The 22,320-nt window shown below is 31.7% G+C and overlaps 12 protein-coding genes and 1 non-coding gene across 13 annotated transcripts; 8 read left to right on the forward strand and 5 right to left on the reverse strand.

The window, feature by feature from the left end:
• Positions 1–1,088: 1,088 nt before the first annotated feature.
• Positions 1,089–2,024, forward strand: SIT4 (type 2A-related serine/threonine-protein phosphatase SIT4; the record flags this gene model as incomplete). The annotated part of the gene is made up of 1 exon (XM_001644086.1): positions 1,089–2,024. One exon carries the CDS (start codon positions 1,089–1,091, stop codon positions 2,022–2,024), a length of 936 nt encoding a protein of 311 aa, XP_001644136.1.
• Positions 2,025–2,763: 739 nt separating this feature from the next.
• NPC2 (sterol transporter) lies at positions 2,764–3,282 on the forward strand (the record flags this gene model as incomplete). The annotated part of the gene is made up of 1 exon (XM_001644087.1): positions 2,764–3,282. The coding sequence occupies one exon, from the start codon at positions 2,764–2,766 to the stop codon at positions 3,280–3,282; it is 519 nt and encodes a 172-aa protein (XP_001644137.1).
• A 601-nt stretch (positions 3,283–3,883) lies between these two features.
• RTR2 (putative protein-serine/threonine phosphatase) lies at positions 3,884–4,561 on the forward strand (the record flags this gene model as incomplete). The annotated part of the gene is made up of 1 exon (XM_001644088.1): positions 3,884–4,561. The coding sequence occupies one exon, from the start codon at positions 3,884–3,886 to the stop codon at positions 4,559–4,561; it is 678 nt and encodes a 225-aa protein (XP_001644138.1).
• Positions 4,562–4,720: 159 nt separating this feature from the next.
• Positions 4,721–5,869, reverse strand: RRG1 (Rrg1p; the record flags this gene model as incomplete). The annotated part of the gene is made up of 1 exon (XM_001644089.1): positions 4,721–5,869. The coding sequence occupies one exon, from the start codon at positions 5,867–5,869 to the stop codon at positions 4,721–4,723; it is 1,149 nt and encodes a 382-aa protein (XP_001644139.1).
• Positions 5,870–6,133: 264 nt separating this feature from the next.
• Positions 6,134–6,559, reverse strand: RPS13 (40S ribosomal protein uS15; the record flags this gene model as incomplete). Its single annotated transcript, XM_001644090.1, has 1 exon — positions 6,134–6,559. The coding sequence occupies one exon, from the start codon at positions 6,557–6,559 to the stop codon at positions 6,134–6,136; it is 426 nt and encodes a 141-aa protein (XP_001644140.1).
• A 1,292-nt stretch (positions 6,560–7,851) lies between these two features.
• Positions 7,852–8,385, reverse strand: AIM7 (Aim7p; the record flags this gene model as incomplete). The annotated part of the gene is made up of 1 exon (XM_001644091.1): positions 7,852–8,385. The coding sequence occupies one exon, from the start codon at positions 8,383–8,385 to the stop codon at positions 7,852–7,854; it is 534 nt and encodes a 177-aa protein (XP_001644141.1).
• Positions 8,386–9,836: 1,451 nt separating this feature from the next.
• Kpol_1053p21 (uncharacterized protein) lies at positions 9,837–11,189 on the forward strand (the record flags this gene model as incomplete). Its single annotated transcript, XM_001644092.1, has 1 exon — positions 9,837–11,189. The coding sequence occupies one exon, from the start codon at positions 9,837–9,839 to the stop codon at positions 11,187–11,189; it is 1,353 nt and encodes a 450-aa protein (XP_001644142.1).
• A 484-nt stretch (positions 11,190–11,673) lies between these two features.
• Positions 11,674–12,115, forward strand: LSM2 (Sm-like protein LSM2; the record flags this gene model as incomplete). The annotated part of the gene is made up of 2 exons (XM_001644093.1): positions 11,674–11,727; positions 11,882–12,115. The coding sequence occupies 2 exons, from the start codon at positions 11,674–11,676 to the stop codon at positions 12,113–12,115; spliced, it is 288 nt and encodes a 95-aa protein (XP_001644143.1).
• Positions 12,116–13,639: 1,524 nt separating this feature from the next.
• Kpol_1053trna1 lies at positions 13,640–13,712 on the forward strand. The gene has a single exon. It is a non-coding gene; the product is annotated as a tRNA-Thr (tRNA).
• A 540-nt stretch (positions 13,713–14,252) lies between these two features.
• On the forward strand, positions 14,253–14,765 carry HCH1 (Hch1p; the record flags this gene model as incomplete). Its single annotated transcript, XM_001644094.1, has 1 exon — positions 14,253–14,765. The coding sequence occupies one exon, from the start codon at positions 14,253–14,255 to the stop codon at positions 14,763–14,765; it is 513 nt and encodes a 170-aa protein (XP_001644144.1).
• A 2,620-nt stretch (positions 14,766–17,385) lies between these two features.
• On the forward strand, positions 17,386–19,248 carry Kpol_1053p24 (sugar porter family MFS transporter; the record flags this gene model as incomplete). Its single annotated transcript, XM_001644095.1, has 1 exon — positions 17,386–19,248. One exon carries the CDS (start codon positions 17,386–17,388, stop codon positions 19,246–19,248), a length of 1,863 nt encoding a protein of 620 aa, XP_001644145.1.
• Positions 19,249–19,590: 342 nt separating this feature from the next.
• On the reverse strand, positions 19,591–20,682 carry RSM28 (mitochondrial 37S ribosomal protein mS46 RSM28; the record flags this gene model as incomplete). The annotated part of the gene is made up of 1 exon (XM_001644096.1): positions 19,591–20,682. The coding sequence occupies one exon, from the start codon at positions 20,680–20,682 to the stop codon at positions 19,591–19,593; it is 1,092 nt and encodes a 363-aa protein (XP_001644146.1).
• A 641-nt stretch (positions 20,683–21,323) lies between these two features.
• Positions 21,324–22,298, reverse strand: Kpol_1053p26 (hemolysin III family protein; the record flags this gene model as incomplete). The annotated part of the gene is made up of 1 exon (XM_001644097.1): positions 21,324–22,298. One exon carries the CDS (start codon positions 22,296–22,298, stop codon positions 21,324–21,326), a length of 975 nt encoding a protein of 324 aa, XP_001644147.1.
• Positions 22,299–22,320: the final 22 nt, after the last annotated feature.

Below are 22,320 nucleotides of genomic sequence, written 5' to 3' on the forward strand. Positions count from 1 at the left end.
GATCTTGAGTATGCGATAGTTCGAACATGTTTCATTCTGTATCGTCTTCAGCTATCAGATGAAGTCTGTGGCTCAGTTCTGTGTCGTCTATAATGAGTAGATACCGTATTGTTTGTACTTCTCTTGATAGTTTTGTATTCTGAAGATTAGATATCACCAACACTACCAGTTTATTCCCATTCTAATGATCAATAATATATTTGATGAGGTTAAACTAAGATACATTCTTTCGCGTGTATCAGTTCAATAAATTGGTCCTTTCAGTTAAGTAGATAAAGAGGCGAAGGTTCATAACGTAGATTTTACCTGGTGATAATACAACTTATCCAAACGTACGTAGAATAGGCTGTATCATATTTCAATTTTATGTCACATTGAATAAAAAATAGTCAATGTCTCCTTAATATCAGTTTTTGCATTTAGAGACGATAAAATTAAAGTCATAAACTAAAATCTTATAATACTATTATAAATTCACATAGATTACATAATAACTAATCTTTAATGCGTATTAGTAGTGAAATATGGGAAAAGGTATTAATAATGGATAACTCAGATATCGTGTGTGTGTTTCTTTTTTTNNCCCCCCCCCCCCCCCCCCCCCATTAGTATTATAGTTTTAATTAGTGACAGTTCTTTGATCGATGGCATCTACAGTGGCCAGAACGTACAGAAGGGCTGTAAGAGATCTGTATATCTGTATATCTTGCCAAAAAATTATCACGTGATTGCCGATCACTAAAAACGCATGTACTTAGTCACGAAGGATAGTATCTTAGAAATCAAACCAAATTGCAAAGGTTAAAATTGAAGAGATGTCAAAGAAGAGTTTAATACGAATAACCAATGTAATGATTAATAATCGAGGAGTCAAGAACACTAGTTTAAAGGTGCTAAAGCTTGTTTAAGACTTCCAGTTGTTGGATTTCTAGTATTTTTATTGTTTCTTAGAAAGAAAAATAATAAAATAAATAAAGTGTTGATTCTTTTGGGCAGTTGAAAAATAGGATAACTAGAAAAGATAATTTTGAAGTGAATCCAACCTAATCTAATCCAATACAACCTAACATAATATAATATAATCCAAAATGATTAATAGAGGTCCGGATGAGTGGCTAGAGACTATTAAAAAATGTCAAGCATTGGCTGAAAATGAAATGAAGCAATTGTGTGAAATGGTGAAGGAGCTTCTTATGGAAGAAAGTAATATACAACCGGTGCAAACACCAGTTACTGTCTGTGGTGATATTCATGGTCAATTTCATGATCTTTTGGAATTATTTAGAACAGCTGGTGGATTTCCTGACGATATAAATTATATATTTTTAGGTGATTATGTTGATCGTGGTTATTACAGTTTAGAGACTTTTACTCTATTGATGTGTTTGAAAGTGAAATATCCTTCGAAGATAACGTTAGTTCGTGGTAATCATGAATCCAGACAAATTACTCAAGTCTATGGGTTTTATGAAGAATGTTTAAATAAATATGGGTCTACGACAGTATGGAAATATTGTTGTCAAGTGTTTGATTTCTTAACTTTGGCAGCAATTGTTGATGGTCGTATCTTATGTGTTCATGGTGGGTTATCTCCAGAGATTAGAATGCTAGACCAAATTCGTGTGTTGTCTCGTGCACAGGAGGTTCCTCATGAAGGTGGTTTCTCTGATTTACTTTGGAGTGATCCTGATAATGTTGAAGCTTGGCAAGTTTCCCCTCGTGGTGCTGGTTGGTTATTCGGGAGTAAAGTCGCTAGAGAGTTCAACCATGTCAATGGTTTAAACCTGATAGCAAGAGCACATCAATTGGTCATGGAAGGTTTCAAATACCATTTCCCAGAAAAAGATGTAGTCACTGTATGGTCGGCCCCTAATTACTGTTATAGATGTGGTAATGTGGCCAGTGTGATGAAAGTCGAAGATGATTTGGAACCTGTATTCAAAATTTTCTCAGCTGTACCGGAAGATTATATACAAGAAACATCCATCGCCAATAATAATCAAAGAGGTGGTTATTTCTTGTAGATCTGTACGGTTCCAATTCCAATTCCATTTCCAATTCCAGTTCCAATTCCAATTCCAAGTCCAATTTTAACTTCACATGATAATGAAAATTAATAGAGTCACATAAAATATATGAATTCTGCGCGTTGCATGCCCAACAAAACAGATAAAGAATAATTATCGGAATTAGTCGTTGCTGTTGATGAACGTTTTTTTCATCGGTCTCATCAATTCCAATAATTCACAGTTTCTACTAATTCTGAAAACTAAATATGTATTCTTACCTGTGTTGTTGGGAAAACTTTCAATATCCCACTTTCAATTATTAATTATTATAAATTAATTTAAAATAAAATAAAATAAAATAAAATAAAAAGTACCAAAAACTATGATAATAAATAAAAGGAAGATCTTTTCCAACCTGTATAATATAATATGATATAAAGTAGTCCAATTGATAATAACTATTAATATTGTTATAAATAGTTTTAAGTAATTGAATTGAATTACGTCAGAGCGCTTCTTACTCTAACTGGGTTACCCTGATTTATAAAATATTCTGATCATGTGATACCACGTGACAATGTCTTTCCCTCAAGTAAAAGGAAAGGCAACAAAAAGGAAAGGAACGAAACTTCAATATAAAAACGATAAGATGAGTGATAAGGATAAGTTAATTAAATTAATGGATGATCTATCTATGATTCAACTTTATGGTTTATATGCTAAGATTAAATCATGAAGTTACCAGATCATTAAGATGTTGTTGACTGTTTTATTGTTTAATTTTTTAACTTTTTTTTTAACTTTTGGTAATGCTTTAGTCGTTCCATTTGCATTAGAACCACCATTGACTAAGAAACCTATCGCCGGTGGTACATCATTAGCTACTTGTGATGTTAATATTAAACAGTTATTGAGTATTGAAAAAGTTAGCTTGAATCCTAATCCTCCTAAGCGTGGTGGGAAACTAAGTATCACTGCTTCTGGTACTGTTGATACTGAAATTAAAAAAGGTGCCTACATAGATGTTGAAGTGCGTTTGGGTTATATCAAGCTTTTGACTCAAACTTTTGATTTATGTGAAGTACTGTCAGAAAATGACGTCAACGGTTTGAAATGTCCAATTACTGCTGGTCAGTATAATTTGAATAAGGATGTGGATATCCCAGAAGAAGTTCCTCCTGGTAAATATACTATTTTAGCAAGAGCATACACTGTAGAAGATGAGTTCATCACTTGTATTACAGGTGATTTCTTATTCCCAGCTGCTTTTTAAAGATTAGCCGTACGTACTTAATGTACATATTTGTTCCATATCATTATATTATATTAAAGAATTGTTAATTGTATCCTACTTTTTATTTTTTTTTTTTTATGGATTAGTGTGGAACAGGTTAGGTTTCTCTATATGTGTGTGATATACCCAAGTATACCTTTTTCCCCCTGTATTCACTTGCACTAACACCTAACCTAACTTTTCATACTCTTTATGACAGTAATACATAGATTTTTAATAGCATATTAGTCTAAATTTAAGATCTTTTATAATACATATAGCTTATATTCCGTCCTTTCTTCAATTATCTTAACCAGTGCTTAAAAGGTTAGAAAACACCGAAAGATTGATTGAAATAAAAATGATGAAAACCTTATTTAAAGTTAAGAATTAATCAACTTTTGAAGGGAAGTAAGTATCAGATACTTCGAGAAAGGGTAGTTGTGGTCAACGGTGTGTATTGGTATCGTACTAGTGTTGTTTATTGTTTAAAAAGACGGTCAAACTAATAGACCAATTGAGCAACTTCTCAATTCATTTAATGAATAGATAATTAAAAAATTCCAGAAAAGTATAGATCAGTTTGCTAGTTAATAATAAGATGATATCAATCGAGGATATACAGGAAAAGGCATTGAAACCTCATCAGATGCATAGACAGTTGTCTATTCGTGAAACTGAGATGATTTCCTTGGGATTACTAGAAATGCTTTGTGATTCAGATTGTCAAGATGAAAAAACGTTAAAGTATTTAGCCAAGTTCTTAACTCCTGAACTGTATGAGGACCTGATTGATGAAAGAAATTTAAATAAGAAGTGTGGTTACCCATTATGTGATAGAGCTCCAGAGAGAATACGTGATCCATTCTCGATAGATATTAATACTAGAAAATTTTTATGGGAGAATAATCCATACGCATATTTATCAACTTATTGTAGTAAATTGCATTTTAAATGTTCCCAATTTTATCAAATGCAATTGTCAGAGGATGCTCTCTTTAGCAGAACTGGCATTCATTTGTATACTACAACTTCGGGTTCTAATCCAGGAATCCCGGATGACAGTAAATATCACGTCACTTTATTTGAAGAATTATTAAGAGAGAAAGCTTCTGAAGATGATATAAAGAAACTAATTGCAAGTATGAGAGGGTTGGATATTCAAAACAAGGCAGATGATTCAGAATTAGATGAAGAGTTGTCAAAGTGGTTAGGAGATATAACTATTGTCGAAAATCCAAATCCTAGTGAATTGGGTGACTTAGTTAGAGAAGATTAAAGTTTTATTATCTTTATATATGACTTCATGAATATGCATTATAATGATTTTATTTGTTTAAGTAACTATTTGAACAAGTATGGACATTCAAAACTAGAGTGTGATCCTTTAGTTTTTATCTTTTGAAGACTGGCTCTATCAAAGATGATTAATATGATATTATGGAAGCAAAACTTTATTGTCAAGCAAGGCTGTTCTTAAATCTCTCCGAGGAATAGTGGGTATAATAAATGGTAATCCATTTACTACTGTTTTATACCTAGATACTCTTCTTGCATACATTACTTTTGTCTTGTTTTCAAAAAAATCAATTAATCCATTATTCTTCCCATATAGAATTATCTTTTTATAGTTTTCATAGTGACATTTCCTTTCAAATTCTTTATCAACAAGTTGTTTAATAGAATATGTTATTGGTTCTATCCATTCTTTAACGTGTATATCTTTGATATGATGGTTGTTTTTTCTATTGATGTTGATATCTTCATTGTCAAGAGTTGATAGGTTATTGATTGTTTTATTTATATTTATTGTTGGTAACTTTCCTGTGTTTAATAAAGATTCCCAACTTGCTTCTAATAGAGCCCAATATGCATATTTTTCACAGGTTTTAATATTATCTATCCTTTGTTGATGCTTTTGTTTCTCTTTGGCAATTCTCAACTTCAATTTTTTGGATTGTCTATCTTTTTTGTTCAATGCACTTCTGAGGAACCAAATTGTTATCTTACCTGCTTTTGTATTCGTTAATCGAACTCTTGGAGGACCTCTTATTAATTGATTATGAAGTTTATTAAGTTTGTAAATTGAATCTTCGTGAATAGCAAATGGTAACAGAAGAGATTCTTTATAGACATTTGATATTTCCTTGGGCAAAAGATGCTTGGATTGTTTAGTCTTGATATATCGATTCAAGATATCCATCTTTTTAATAGTTTCTATAGATTGTGAATTATTTGAATGATATTCATTGATTAAATTAGTTGCCTCTTTGAGATCTTGCACATATTGATTCGGTTGTGTGGAGTTGATTTTATTACCTGATAAATTGTTAATAAGTTCTTTCAAATATGGTAAATCTCTATTTATCAGACGATCGTTGAGTTCTTCCAATTCTTTAATCTTCGAATGAGCTTTCCAACTTGACATTGTCCCCTTTTGCTGTTTCATTGTTAAATTTAACTTGGAAGTTAAAATATTCTGCAATTCTACCGAATAACAACATCGATGTATATTCCTTAGGACATCCCTATAAAGTGAAAAAATATAACTTCTGTGAGCAGGTAGGCTGCTGAAATGCGATGTCATTTGGAGCTGATTCTCATTTATTGAGCACTTGTATATAAAAAGTTAAGTGACATCTCATTTTATAAAACGATGAGTGTAATTTAATACTTTTGTTACAAGTATTACTACACCAAAGAAAAACTAATCAGAGATCAAAATTAATTTAAATATATTTATTTAGGAATATTATCAAAGCTACTTTAGTGATACGAAAATAATGTATTTCAATTTAGACTAAAATTTATAAAAATATAATATAAAATAATTGTAATGACATTAAACTTTCTAGTTAACCAAAGCGGAAGCAGTGGCAGATTCGTATTTCCAGTTTGGTGGCAAGACAGAGACAGTTCTGTAGTATCTAGCCAATCTGTGGATTCTAGATTCGATCAAAATTAATCTGAACTTAGCGTCCTTGTCCTTTCTGTTTCTTTCCAAGTGCTTTCTGACAGAGACAGCCTTCTTGATCAAGAAGTACAAATCTTCTGGAATTTCTGGAGCCAAACCGTTAGATTTCAAGATTCTCATGATCTTGTTACCAGTGATGACACGGGCTTGGGTAACACCGTGAGCATCTCTCAACAAGACACCGATTTGAGATGGAGTCAAACCCTTTCTGGCGTACTTGATAATTTGTTCAACGACAGCTTCAGAGGACAATTTGAACCAAGCTGGAGCATTTCTAGAGTATGGAATAGAAGAGGAAGACATACCCTTACCCTGTTAAAACGATATTGAAATTTCAATTCAATATTATATATTGTTAGTAAGATTGTTTCAAAAATGATACTACGTAGAAGTTACTAAAGACAATTATCATTTGATAGCATGGTTACATTTACGAGGTGAATTACAAATTTTATGCGATTATTCCATCATTCATCGTGGTCATAGGTCAGCACTAATAAAATTATTAATGACCCAATTGTCCATCTATAACGGATACAAGGTAGGTAGAATTAACCAAACCTAGTACCATACATGTACCTGACTACATCATTCTCAATTACTTGACAATTCAGTAACAGTATACAAGTTGAACAATACGTTTCAACATAAAATTGGAATCACCCAGCTAATACATCGCGAGCTCAAAAATGAGCTCTATAAATTAAATTTATGATGTACACCAGTAAATGTTTTCATTAATTACAATGAAAACCATGATCCAAACAATAACTAACTTTATATAACCAATACGATTTCATCAAAATTCAAATTGAGTAATTATAAATTCACATACGGAACTGTGCATACGACCCATTTTGACTGATTATTCGTTAGTTAGTTGACTGGTTATATTGAATCAAAATCAAAAGATAAGGAACAATAGAGGTGGAATGGAGTTAATTCAGATTGTAACGACCACCGTCTCTTATATATACATCAAGATGAGAGTAAAATTGAGATGAAAAATTACATCGTTGAATGGATGAGATGTTGAAACTTTTCCAACTTTTTTTTGCGTCGTGTCGCGTCATCGCGTGCGCGGTTTTCTCTTTTGAATTGACTTTTTTTTTCTACTTTATTGCGATTAGTTGTTTCGTTTCCAACGAAAAAGAATAGAAGTCACGTTTTTTCTCGTTTCTCACTTTTGAAAAGGAAAAAAAAACACTTGAAAAGTAATTATCAGATGTACGGATTTATGATAAAATTGCGATGTCCATGAGTAGTCACTCGAAAATCAAAACGTCATGTGACGTGTATCCAATTTCTTCAAAATGGATCAAAAGATATATATATATATTTAATAGGGCAAGAAAAGTAAGTAGACAGAAGAAGCAACTCTTTTCGTTATGAATTCAATAAAATATCAGTTAAAGTCTGTTTATTATACCAATGTCTTAAATTGGATGAGTGTTAATTATCTATACATGAAAACTGCTGCGCTGCAGCATTAATTAATTTAAATTACATTGCTTCAATAGAAAAAAGACGATATAGGGGAAATGAAGATGAGGAGAAATGTAAAGTAAGGTTAAAAGTTAAGTGAAGTATATAACTTATTTTAGAATTTCTTTTATTAAATCCTCCACATCTGATTCATCTTCTAAACCTGAAGAAACTTCGATTAATTTTGAAGGACCGCATTCATTTCTTATCATCTCTAAAGCACTTGCATACAGCATTTTCCATTCTTGTGAAACGACAGTGTTTGGTTTCCAATATAATAAAATCAAAGGGGCCTTTTTAATACCATCCTTGTCAGTCAATGGATAAGCAATCAATACATATCTTGGAGAGTTATCTGGTAGAACATCTGCATATTCACTTAAATCTTTAATATCATCCAATTCATCAGTTTCCTCTTCATCCACAACAATTTCATAAGAAGGATTTGGCAATATTTTAATGCTTAAGCCTCTAATCACTTCTGTTCTTGAAGTGGAGGTACGAAATTTTCTAATTTTATCTCTAGTACCTGTGGAAATGTGATTTAATGAAGACATTTTGGTTAGTTTTTTATCCTTATTACGTTTTTTGATTCCACGATAAATGGATGCGATTGCAAAAGCACCAGTATATATTGCAAACATAGCAGGATCAAAATCAATATATTAATACAAGAACAAAACAATATATCTATTCCAAAAGTAAAAATTCCTTCTATAACATTAGTTTGACTTCATAAGTTTCTATCACCCTTGTGCTTTTTCCCATTTGGAAAGACTGATTAATAAGTTCGATATCTGTCTCTCTCTGTCTTGAAAAAGTTTTTGCGGACTAGTAAAAAAACAGCAGGAGAGTGCCATTAACATTTGATATACATCTCAAAGATAGCACATAGCAAAACGACAATTGATACCATTGATGAATGTTTGTTATGGAAGGTACATTGGGTAGTTTCATTAGTGTAGCAATGGTCTCTAAATGGATGTTACTTGCATTCTTTCTTTCTCTGAACTAAGAGATTTGATGATGGCAAGGGTCCCTTTCTCTGATCCGTACCAGAATGATAAGATCACCGTTTGTTGCCATACAATAGAATGCAATGAATGTCTCATATACTGTCGGTAGTGACAGTGTGATTATTGCTTATATGTATATATATATACATATCTCCATTTGCCTTAAATTTAAACTAGGATTCGTAACCGTCACTAGCTTACACGTGATCTCACGTGAGATCACGTGTAAGTTGCTCTCTCCTAATAACTTGTTTTCATATATCATTCTGCACGCAGAGCACCCTTCTCTCTTTCGTTCGTGTAAAGGTACCTGTGTTTCCCAAAGTGCAAACAAAATTCGACTCGCCTTTCCTCTTCCTCCGTAACCGTAACCGTACAAGTATACCCGTATACCCGTATACCCGTTCCAGGCAATGTCACCGGACTGACTGTGCTACCCGATGTCATTAGCCAAATGATAAATGCTAACACTATACTGCCAATACTGTACTGCTATACATTGCTATTGCCATATTGCTATTGCTAGTGGTATATACTACTAAATTAGCTGATTTATAGAACTGATAAAGGCTGTTTATTCTATTTCAAATTATATAAACTAATCACATACTATTAGACTGAGACTGGATAACTCTGTCTATTGCATATCGTATCGTATCTCTTGTCGTTGCTGCCAGTGCTATTTCTTAGATATTGGTACTACTGCTCAGAGCCACGTATAGTTTTTTTCAGGTTCATAAGTGACTTATTTGGTGAAATTGTAAAAAAAAATAAGGTTAAAGGTAAAAAGGGAACTCTAACTAGTATTATTATTATTACTATTATTATTATTACTATTATTATTAGTATTTTTTTTATTGTAATTTTTACTTTTTAATTTCAGAAGTCTAAGTTTGAATTTAAGTTTAAGTTTAAGTTTAACATAGGATTTCGGTTGGGTTTAACTTCACATTAACCTTTCTGAATTGTGCCGTTGTAATATTTGATTTGTTATATTTCTAGTAGTGTGGGTCTCTACATCTCTTGCACACTTTGACACCACTGCCCTTCCATTATTATAAAAATAGTTTTAAGGGATCATGGATCAAGAACATTTAGATACAGACTACGATGTCATCGTTTTGGGTACTGGTATCACAGAATGTATATTGTCCGGTTTACTATCTGTAGATGGCCAAAAGGTACTACATATCGATAAACAGGACCATTACGGTGCTGAAGCTGCATCTGTAACCTTATCTCAACTTTATGATAAGTTCAAACAAAACCCAATTTCAAAAGAAGACAGAGAAACTAAATTCGGTAAAGATAGGGACTGGAACGTAGATTTGATCCCAAAGTTCTTAATGGCAAATGGTGAACTGACTAATATCCTAATCCATACTGACGTTACAAGATATGTCGATTTTAAACAGGTTTCAGGGTCTTATGTCTTCAAAAGTGGGAAAATTTATAAAGTCCCTGCAAATGAAATCGAAGCAATTTCTTCTCCTTTAATGGGTATCTTTGAAAAACGTAGAATGAAGAAATTTTTAGAGTGGATTAGTACATACAATGAAGATGAAAAATCTACTCATCAAGGTTTGGATCTAGATTCAAATACAATGGATGAAGTTTATTATAAATTCGGTTTGGGAAATTCAACAAAAGAATTCATAGGCCATTCAATGGCCCTTTGGACAAATGATGACTATTTACAAATGTCCGCAAGACCTACATATGAAAGAATATTATTATATTGTCAAAGTGTTGCAAAATATGGGAAATCTCCTTACTTGTATCCAATGTACGGTTTAGGCGAACTACCACAAGGTTTTGCTCGTCTATCTGCTATCTACGGTGGTACCTACATGCTAGATACTCCAATAAAAAATGTGCTTTATAATGATCAAAACAAATTCGAAGGTATAGAAACAAAATTAGGCACTTTTAAAGCACCAAAGGTAATAGCTGATCCAACTTACTTCCCAGATAAATGTAAATCTACAGGTCAGCGAGTAATCAGAGCAATCTGTATCCTAAACCACCCTGTGCCAGGCACTGGTAATAGTGATTCATTGCAAATTATAATACCACAAAGTCAGGTCAATAGATCAAATGATATATATATTGCAGTGGTCTCTGATGCTCACAACGTATGTGCAAAGGGCCATTATCTAGCAATTATATCGACTATAGTTGAAACAGATCAACCACATGTTGAATTGGAACCCGCTTTCAAATTATTGGGTCCGATCGAAGAGAAGTTTATGGGAATAGCAGAACTATTCGAATCAAAGGAAGACGGCTCAAAAGATAATATATTTTTATCAAGATCTTACGACTCTTCCTCCCATTTTGAATCAATGACTGATGATGTTAAAGATATTTACTTCCGAGTCACAGGTCATCCATTAGTTTTGAAAACTAGAGAACCTGAAGAAGAAATATAATATATTAGTTGATATACACTCATTTTAACATATATATATACATCGAGGGATATTCGTCTTCCCTCCACGTTAAGCTATAAACTGCCCACATCCTATCTTCCATGTATGTAACGATATTGGTATATATGTATGTATACAGGTAGATATTTTTATATATCTATATTTACTTATATGTGTATTTGTGTTTACTATGTAGGCTGTAATAACGAATTACTATGATGACACTGCTTAATATACCAACCAATATCCACTCTACTCAACTTAAAAGTCATCATTTTCTTTGTAGGCAACTCTTACTCTTTTCATACTCATTCGTATTACGGGCAAAGCTCCTCTTAGAGGAAACATAACTGTAAGAAAAAAAAAATGAATAAGAACAATAATTATTAGAATAAGAATGTTTAATGAAGAATAGGTTTGATGAAAGAGTATTCAGTTAAGGGGACAGTCCATTAAACAAAGTCAGGTATATACGAATTATAAGATGTTGTTCTTTTCATTCTTTAAGACTCTAGTGGATCAAGAAGTAACCGTTGAAGTATGTTAAAATAGTATATTGTTTAGAATTTTAAAAGGTTAATATTGTTCAATGAATATCAAATATCTAAGTATTAATTGGATTTGTTATTAATCTCAATATTATGTCTGGTTCATATTACTAACTTATGTTTTTAAAAATGTTATTGTTATAGTTGAAAAATGATATTGAATTGAAAGGTACTTTGAAATCAGTTGATCAATTTTTAAATTTAAAATTGGATAATATTTCATGTACAGATGAACAAAAATATCCACATTTAGGTTCTGTAAGGAATATCTTTATTAGAGGCTCTACAGTTAGATATGTATACTTACAAAAGAGTATGGTTGATACAAATCTATTACAAGATGCTGCAAGAAGGGAAGCTATGAGTGAAAAGAAATGAATATTCAAATAAAAAACAATTTGGAATATAGTAAAGAAACAATAATGGTTAATTTGCATCATAGGTAAATATTAACATAATATAAACGGGGAATTGAATTGATTTTCTATAGTTTGTGTATTAGTACAAATCTGATTTTATAACAGTAATAAAAATAGTCACGTCAAAAAGTTTTCTTTAGGATTCTTCATCTTAAATAAGGTATTAAGTGTCTTGTAATTGATTAAATGTTGAGCGATGAGGGCAGTATATTTATTTTACCGTTCGAGTTATCTTTTCATTTTCTAAGTATTATAAAATATAAGAATTGTTAAAACGTTATTACGTCAATTGTTCATTGAAAATTTGGGTTAAATTTCGAGATGTCAATTGTAAAATGTTGTTAAAATATTAATAAAGGAATGAGTTTTATATAATGATAGATAGGAATTGTTTAGAGTTCGTTTATAAAAATTGGAACTGTCATGGAAATTATCTCAATATTATGATAAATATTAGAATTTTGAGTTAACAACTCAAAGAGTACCTTTATTGATAATAAAGGTTATTGTATCTGATTAATAGTAGTTGATTAACCTCTAAATATGTTTAACTATTTTATTTGTTATAACTAATTTCATAACTGTAAAATAACGTTTTTTAATAAAAAGGCTTCAAAAAGAAAAAAACATTAATTCGAATTTTAAAATTGGATAAAAATACCAAAAACAAAACCTATATTGGTACTACCTGTTAGAAGTAGCTGATGTTTAATCCTGTATCTCTCAGAATATCTTATAACGTATGAACTGTATCAAAAAACAAAATTCCAACACTGTCACAATAGATTATCTAATAATTCCAATGAATTTGTAAATTAACAAAACTTGTCTAAAATGAGCGATCGCTTAGTAAATAGTTGTAACCTTAATTTTTATATTATCAGTCCCAATGGAACTACCAACTTACTTGACTTGAATTCTGAAATTAGAATATGAACTTTCTTCTAGCGCATTGAACTGTCAGAAATAATAAAGCGTTTTCACTCAAACTCAGGCATTTTCATTAAAAGATAAATTAAACTCAATGGATATCTATATATAAGTTTAATTATCAGAAATCTTCTGTTTGAACAACTGACGCCCAGATGTCCAAGACAAGATCTAAACGTGTAGTCCTTTAAAACGATAAATAATCAATTACCTCAATATCCAGTACCAAATGAAATATTAAAGTTTCATAATCCAGATAATCAAATATTTCTAGTTGATCAGAGAGATCTGGACAGTGTCAACTGTATGCATCACAGATCTGCAGTTTAGTTATATTTTGAATTAATGAAAATTCTTATTTCATAATTCTCTACAATATCAACGGGTTGATGTAATATTAATCTTCTGCTACATATTTCTCTTTCTCTTTATTACATCTTTCAGAGGTAAATATACGACAATTGACTGAAATGAGATGTTTAAGGTCGATTTTTTATTTTTTATTAATTAATTTAAATCTTCAAACATAGCCCTCAAAACTCCAACAATTAAAGCTTCTATGGCCAAGTTGGTAAGGCGCCACACTAGTAATGTGGAGATCATCAGTTCGACTCTGGTTGGAAGCATTTTGTTTTTAATTAACCATCATGCTTAAATGCTTGTTGTTTCTTTTTTATTTTTTTTGATTATGTATTCATACTATTAAAAAAAGACTTATGAATACAATTATTACATTATATTTCACAAATTCCTCTAATGGTTATAAATATATTATCAATATACCATCCTTCAGCTTAGTTAATTTGATATTAATTTTCAAAAGCACGTGATAAATGTTTTTTCCCTTTTTCTTGTTTTTGGTTATGTTGAGTAAAAGAAAGAATAGATGAGATTGATATTTAAAAAACAAACAAAAAATAAAATTAATAACCGGTGGGTTAGGCACTCTAAGATAAGAATTATTACATTAAGTAATTAAGAAAAACTCATTAGTAGCTTAATCATTAAATATTTGTGTTTCAAATTAGATCCTACTTATACAAAATAACTTTCATTACTTTCACTTGTACTAGGTGTAACGTTTTTTTCAAATTGGGTACTTTGAAAAGGGCTATATAGTTATTGTTCACGGGGAGTAGATAATTTATTTATTAGGAAATTATAAGATGGTTGTTTTAAATCCTAACAATTGGCACTGGGTTGATAAGAATACTTTACCATGGAGTGAAACATACTTTAATTCTAAATTACCAAATTTCAGGAAAGTTAGTGATGATAACAAGTATGAGATGAAAATTACTAAAATTACAAAGATCAGTGGTGATTCGAATGTTTCCCAAAGAAAGGGTAAACCAATTTGTTATTTTGATATAAATATGGGATTAGAAATCACTGTTATTGAATTGGCAAAGGTTGAAGCAGAAACAGAAGCAGAAGCGGAAGCAGAAGCAGAAGCGGAAGAAGAAGAGGGGAAAGATGAGGAGAATGTCACTGGGGATGTTGAAATTCCAGAATTTATGCATGATGAAGATGATTTTGAAATTCTATGTAGATGCAGTGGTAATCAAGAAATTGAAAGATTATTAAAGACAGAATTTGTTCCTGAGATCAGACAACTTTTATTATGTTATCAAAATGACTTGATTGAGGAGCATTCCAAGGATCTGCAACACGAATAAAAGGTCATCAAAAGTTAGATCATACAGGATAATTTTTATTTTTTGACAAAAAAGACACATTTCACATACATACCAGTATATACATAAAAGATAAAATCTTAGCATAGACAGAAACCAATTATAGTAGTAAGAATATGAACAAATCACACACGTTAGTAATAGTGTCTATGTATGTACAGATCTATAGAGAGTAACTAATATAACGTGATTACTATATTTTTAAACCACTGTTGATATTTTTAATTGCTGTGAGATATATCTACCAAACAAGCATAGGGAACTGAAGTGAACGTAATTGTTTATGCTTGAGTGCTAAACCCGTGAACCGCCGAACTTGTAATGAGAGATAGGTCTTAATATGCACGTATATGTATATGTATGTATATGTATATGTATCTGATGAAGTTGGCGGTTACCTCTCTCCGGCAGCATTCCGCTATAGCATTCTCTGATGATACACTTGCCATACTCACCACGTGCTACCAATGTCCAATACCACACGGTATTAATCTCTCTCTCTCTCTCTCTGCACAATGTATAAGAACAGGATGAAAGTATTCTTGTAGTTTCCTTTGGACTACACTCCGGATATAAACAACTATACCCTTTATTGATTTCAGGACAAGGACAAAAAAGTATACATGTATGTATTTATGTATGTATATGAAAATAAGGGGAAATAAGACTCAATTACCAATCTCCGTTTAATTTGTTGACGCCATACGAAAAGAGACAACGGTTTACAAAGTGTTATAGTATCCCCCGCTTTGAATGAATACACACATATATAACGCATTTGTATATGTATAAAAGAGAGACAGAACCTTATTTTTACAAGTGAAAACGACGATTTAGAGAAGCTCTATTCCAACAAAGACATCGATTACCGCTGTATTTTTGTATTGGTATTGGTTTCGATTCCTAGTTCTATTGTTTTCATTCAATACGATTCTAATATATACATGTTCTAATCACTGCAAGACTAACTAACATACTGTAGTATCGGGCTAAACATGTTTTTGAAGAACACCATTGGTAATCGAGCGATCTAGTTTTATTTTACTGATAGACATCGATGTGTTAGATTCCGCAATGGAGGTATGTGTAAGGTAATGTCCCCAATCTCTTCGTGTAAAGTGCATTTTGTTTGTCGGGGTGAAAAAGGATGGGCGGTTAATTTGTTATTTTTGGCTGATCTCTGGTTTTGCCACAGAAATTAAAATTTAAGAAAAAAAAGATAAGAGTTAAAAAAACACAAAAACAGAGAGAGATAACAAAATAGATGAAATGCACATGCTCGTTTGGTTCTCTACATTGCCCTCGTAGGCAAAGACCGAAAGTGCTATTGTCAATATTATTTTGAAAATTTCACATTCTAAATCACGCGACTATCTGATTAAAAATGAAAATAGATTGCATGTGAAAAATTAATTCTCCAAACCCGTTGGGCTGTGTCCCCGTCCCCCCCCCCCCCGGGAGGTGTTTGGGTTTACGGCGTGCATGTGCATGTGCCACCAAAATGTCTACCAAATCACAAATAAAACCAAAAACCAAAAATCGGTCGTGGAAGGCTGTAACAAATCCTCTGAGCGGGCATAAACAGAACAACAAAAATATATGAGAATACTACAGTGATATAATCAAGCCACTAGCTTATATCCAGTACTACATTACAATACAATACGAGAGGAAGAAAGAAAATGATATATTTTCGAATTTCGAGTTTTCACTTATCATCCACCATCTTCATCATTTTCAAACGGAAAAAAAAGCAACCGAATAATTTACCTTGGACAGCTCATAGAAGATAGATTTCGAATGGCAACTAGCAACTGTATGCAAACCTGTGCTATTTTTTTTTATTTCTTTTTTTTGCTTAACATTCTATTCTCTCACTGTAGAGAGTAGGAAAGAATAGGGGGATGATAGCGAGATAAGACATGACATGACAAGACGAGACAAGACAAGACAAGACAACAGGCTTTCGAGCTAACCGAAAATGCAAAAAACCTAATGTTAAGATAAAATTTTTCTTTAGAAACTATCAAAAAGTAAAAATAAATTTTTTTATTTTTGTTTTGTTATAGGACCCAAGGAATTATTGTACAAGAACTTCAAGCATAGTAAGAAAGGAAGGGTTATATTCCAACAGACAAATACACACACAGGGAAAAAGAGGCAAATAAATAAAAAAAACATTAATTACGTCTAACTCTTATTCTGATTACTGCAACTTTATTATCAATTGACGAAAAACTCACACATAATTTTGAAATAAATTAAACTAATATTCTTCCTATTATTGATTTGATACCGACTGTCAGTTAATTTCTTTATAGATTAATCAACTAATCTAATCAGTCATTGTTCTAGCTTATATCAATTCATATATATATAAGCACATTGGTAATTCTGGAATGCCACACACATTGTTATAAGTTTTAATCAGTAAACAACAAAAAATAATTTGTTTTCGAATAAGCTAATTAACAAAATAAGTGTTACTATCCCTTCTTTTATTACTCAATTCATCTCCTCTATCAACCTGCTCTCCTCCATTTTCCTATAAGTTTTACTTATACACAAAATAGCATACATATATATAATCTGATATTGGAAAATGAAGGATAAAGAAATATCTACTTCAGTTCAAGAAGTAGGTACTTCTTACAACGATTCACAGGAATTGGATAATAGCAACAACAATAGATCAAGAATCCCAATGTTTCAAGATGATCAAAATGATTATGACGATAACATCAGTTATGAAATCAAAAATACAAATACAGTCGACTCAGATTCGGTAGATATGCATCAACGCAATTTCAAAGCTGATAATACTACCGACTCAAACACTTTTGATAGATCTGGTAAAAAAAGTTTTGAAATTAATGATAGAATTGTGATAAAACCTGTAAATGATGAAGATAATACTAGCGTTATCATTAATTTTAACCAAGGGATATCTCCATTCATTATCATTTTAACTTTTGTAACTTCTATTTCAGGTTTTATGTTCGGTTATGATACTGGTTATATCTCCACCGCTTTAATCTCTATTGGTACAGATTTAGACCATAAGGAATTAACTTATGGTAATAAAGAATTTATTACTGCCGCCACTTCTTTAGGTGCTTTAATCTCAAGTATTTTTGCAGGTATATCTGCTGATATTTTTGGTAGAAAGCCATGTATCTTATTATCAAATTTAATGTTCTTAATAGGTGCAATCATTCAAGTTACTGCCCATACTTTCTGGCAAATGGTTGTCGGTAGATTCATTATGGGTTTCGGTGTCGGTATCGGTTCTTTAATCGCTCCTTTGTATATTTCAGAAATCGCTCCAAAAAATATCAGAGGTAGATTAACTGTCATCAATTCTCTTTGGTTAACTGGTGGTCAATTGATCGCTTATGGTTGTGGTGCTGGTTTAAGTCATGTTAATAATGGTTGGAGAATCTTGGTTGGTTTATCTTTAATTCCAACCGTTATCCAATTCTCCTGCTTTTTGTTCTTACCTGACACTCCAAGATTTTATGTTATGAAAGGTCAATTAGAAAAAGCTAATAAAGTTTTGCACAAATCTTATGTAGATACCCCAGATGAAGTCATCAACGAAAAAATTGCAGAATTACAAGCTTTGAATCACTCTATTCCAGGTAAGAATCAATTCGAAAAAGTTTCAAACGCTTTTATACAATTACACACTGTTCCATCAAACTTTAGAGCTTTATTGATTGCTTGTGGTCTACAAGCTATTCAACAATTCTCTGGTTGGAACTCTCTATTGTATTTCTCTGGTACTATTTTTGAAACTGTCGGTTTTAGTAATTCTTCTGCTGTTTCTATCATTGTCTCTGGTACCAATTTCATATTTACATTGATTAATTTCTTCTGTATTGATAAGGTTGGCCGTAGAAGAATTCTGTTAATTGGTTTACCAGGTATGACCGGTTCTTTAGTCGTCTGTTCTATTGCTTTCCATTTTATTGGTATCACATTTAATGGTAATGATGCTCAAGTTGTGCATACTGGTTTCTCTGCTTGGGGTATTGTTATTATTGTCTTCATTATTGTCTTCGCAGCATTCTACGCTATTGGTATCGGTACTGTCCCATGGCAACAATCTGAATTGTTCCCACAAAATGTTAGAGGTGCAGGTACTGCTTTAGCTACTGCTACTAACTGGTCTGGTAACTTGATTATCTCATCTACTTTCTTGACTATGTTACAAAATATATCCCCACCAGGTACTTTTGCCTTATTTGCATCATTTTCGGCTGTTTCAACCGTTTTAACTTATTTCTGTTACCCAGAATTAGCTGGTTTAGAATTAGAAGAGGTTCAAGCTATGTTAACAGACGGTTTCAATGTCAAGGCCTCAGAACAACTTGCAAAGAAGAGAAGACAACAAAATGAAGCCGAAAATAATGATATCAACTCTTTAAAGTTTGAGCCAACTCAAGAAATGTTCGAAGAGTAGGCGCTTTAATGACCTTCTAATTACATCAATCATCATAATCTATATTCTAATCCAAAACAGTTTTGGTTTCATTCATTAGTAAAATATTAAAAATATATAGTAACATTTTATAAAACAAATACCCATTTCATCAAAATTATAAATAATTTAATTTAATATAATAATAGTAATAATTCTAATCGAAGTATAATATCTTTAATATATTATTTTGTACTATGTATATCTATCTATATTTACATGATATGTTTTAAGGAACCGTTTATGTGATCCAAACATGGTAGATATATAAAAGAAGCATATAGAATAAATGAAAATAGGTCTTTACTCGTAAATATATCTGTCCTAAAGAGTTAACTCAGATACTGGCTTAATTCCTGAACAAACATCAAGTAGTTGTTGTTTCTTACCAAAAGGTATACGATTATCAGATTGTTCTAAACTTAATCTGACGACATTACTGTTCTTGACTAAGGCGTATTTCTTCTTTTCATTTTTAGAAATAGCTTGAAAAGCTTGCAAATTCAATGTAGGTAAGTTTTGATATCTACCTGCAATAATACTATTGACATTTTCGTTGTTATTGTTATTTAATACAATATTTTTTAATAGCTTTTCCTTTCTTAAAACCAAGGATGTGTTATTATTATAGGAACCCAAATTGCTAATATCAGTCGATATTAAATTATTGATTAATGAGCCAGATTTACCACGAGAAGTACGTGAAATACCTAGATTCAAAGGTCTATTGACTGGGAAATTATTTTCATTTAATGAAGTTATAGCACAGCTAATCATCCTATCATTTGCAGTGCTTGCAAGCTTTGGATAATATTTTAACAATGAAACAGCAGTTGGCTGTTGTGGGATATAAATATCATTTTTAATTTTTTTGACTACTTTCATCCTAATATCACCAACTTTAACATTACCTAAAGATTTTTCACCAATAGTTTTGGTGCCACCAACAACGTTTCTTCTAGTAGAAGAATCCGTTTTCTTGTTTGTAGGCTTAAAAGTCTTCATAGTTGAAAATGAATCTATTAATTGATCATCAGAAACCAATTTCTTGAAAGAAGCACTCTTTTCATTCTTCTTAGAAAATTGTTTTTGTTGAGAGATCTTTCCATCACTATGTTGCATGCCATTTCTTTTAGCTGAAGTTTGAACAGATCCTGATCTTTTGTCCTTTGGACGAAAACTAACAGTTTTACTTTTATCATCATTTCTTCTCACTGGGCGTCCTCCTCTATCGTTTCTTCTATTTGAATTCTTAGTACTCAATTCTTTTCCAGGTTTAGATGATTTAGACTTCTTCAATTGCATATTTTCTTTTGAAGTAACCTCTTGGGCCCTCAATAAAATTTGCTTCAAAAAATCATTGGTTACACCACCAGAACTATATAACCTTGTTCCTAACCTACGACCGAACATCATAAATACAAAGTAATCAATCCTTGAGGTTCTGAGACTGAATCTAAACCTTATAATATCTTCTTTTATTCAATTCTAAAGTATCGAGATATCTTATATATAAGTTGGCTATTTTTTTATTTTTCAGCTTTAAGCTTCTGATACTTAGTATTTATGTATGAGATGAAAAATTCATCAATTTAAGAGATCATGTCAGGAAGTATTCAATGGTTAGTAAGTAGTTGAATTGATGGTTTACAGTTAGATTCATGTATGAAAAGGTATTTATTTGTAAAATGAAGAATTATTCTTATATAATTATGTGTATAAACATGTACTTTTTTGGTAAAAAATTAGTTATATTTTATAATCATTCTCTTCCTCAGAAGAAAAGTTGACCTGATTTAATAGAATTAGAAGAATATTAAATTCAACTATCTGGGAATGTACTATCATTTTTTGTGGGTATTTAACTAATATTATATTCAATCCCCAGATCAGAAAGTATTTGATTGATGAACGATTGTTTGAATTGGTGCTGTAGTGACCAATTCTGAGTGAGGCTCTATATTAATCATCATGACATTAAATGACCATGGTTACTAGTATAATTAGGAGATATAGTGGGTGTGCAGAGGTGGGTGAGTAGAGAGAATGGAAATGTATTATGACGATAGAGTGAATGAGTTAGAACTGATGTTTGAATGCATAAAGGTGTAAGAACCCAACACAGCTTTCAAGTGGAACACAGATCCTAAAATGACCATAATGTGGAAGATTTGATGAGAACTACCTACTAGATCGAAGTTACCAGGGTAAAGAGTCTCTGGGATTCTGAAGCCATATAATAAGGCACCGACGACATAGAAGAAAGTTTCCCATGCGACGAATCTTAATTGAATTCTTTGAAGTACTTCTGTGAAACCAAATTTGGAGAAACCAGCACCAATTGGGATAACAGCACTCATTGAGAACAAAATGAAGAAACCTGCTCTAATAGGTCTGAAATTTTTGGAATTGAATCTTTGATCCAAGACACAAATTGTACAGATTGTTGCCAAAACCAAAGTGATGACAGTGAAAACCTTAAAATAGATGAAATGATCCATGTAGCCATAGTATAACAAAGAGATCAACGAGCAAGTAATCAGGCAAATAATGCCGATGTAATCGACTTTACTCCACATATCTGAATGTGATTCTGAATGTTGTTTCATGCAATGGAAAAGACTGCTACCGATCAAACAAGTGAAGGCACCCAGTAAATATAAATCTATGACCATATAATCTACAAAAGTAGTCGATGGAAATGATGGGATACATAGTATATCAGTGTAGAACAGTAACACTACGAAATATGATATAGCAGCAATCAAATGACTATAAATATTAATTGATTCGTTATTAAAACAACCCAAAGAACGTAAACATTTTTTAATGGAGTTAGTTTCACGAACATAACCAGTTAGAATAAATTCATTATCCTTCTGCCAATCAGGCAATTCATGGAAATGACAAAGTTTAATTTCCTCATGTTCTTCCCTTTCAACTTCGATAGTAACAGTACCATTAGCAGATTTTGAAGTACGTCTTTTACTCACACTTGAGTATTCTCTTTCTACAGTAGCAATGTGGGCCATTGTTGCAAATAATATAATCTTA

The sequence above is a fragment of the Vanderwaltozyma polyspora genome, genomic scaffold, assembly GCF_000150035.1.
Source record: "Vanderwaltozyma polyspora DSM 70294 KpolScaffold1053 genomic scaffold, whole genome shotgun sequence".
Taxonomy (NCBI): Eukaryota; Fungi; Ascomycota; class Saccharomycetes; order Saccharomycetales; family Saccharomycetaceae; genus Vanderwaltozyma; species Vanderwaltozyma polyspora.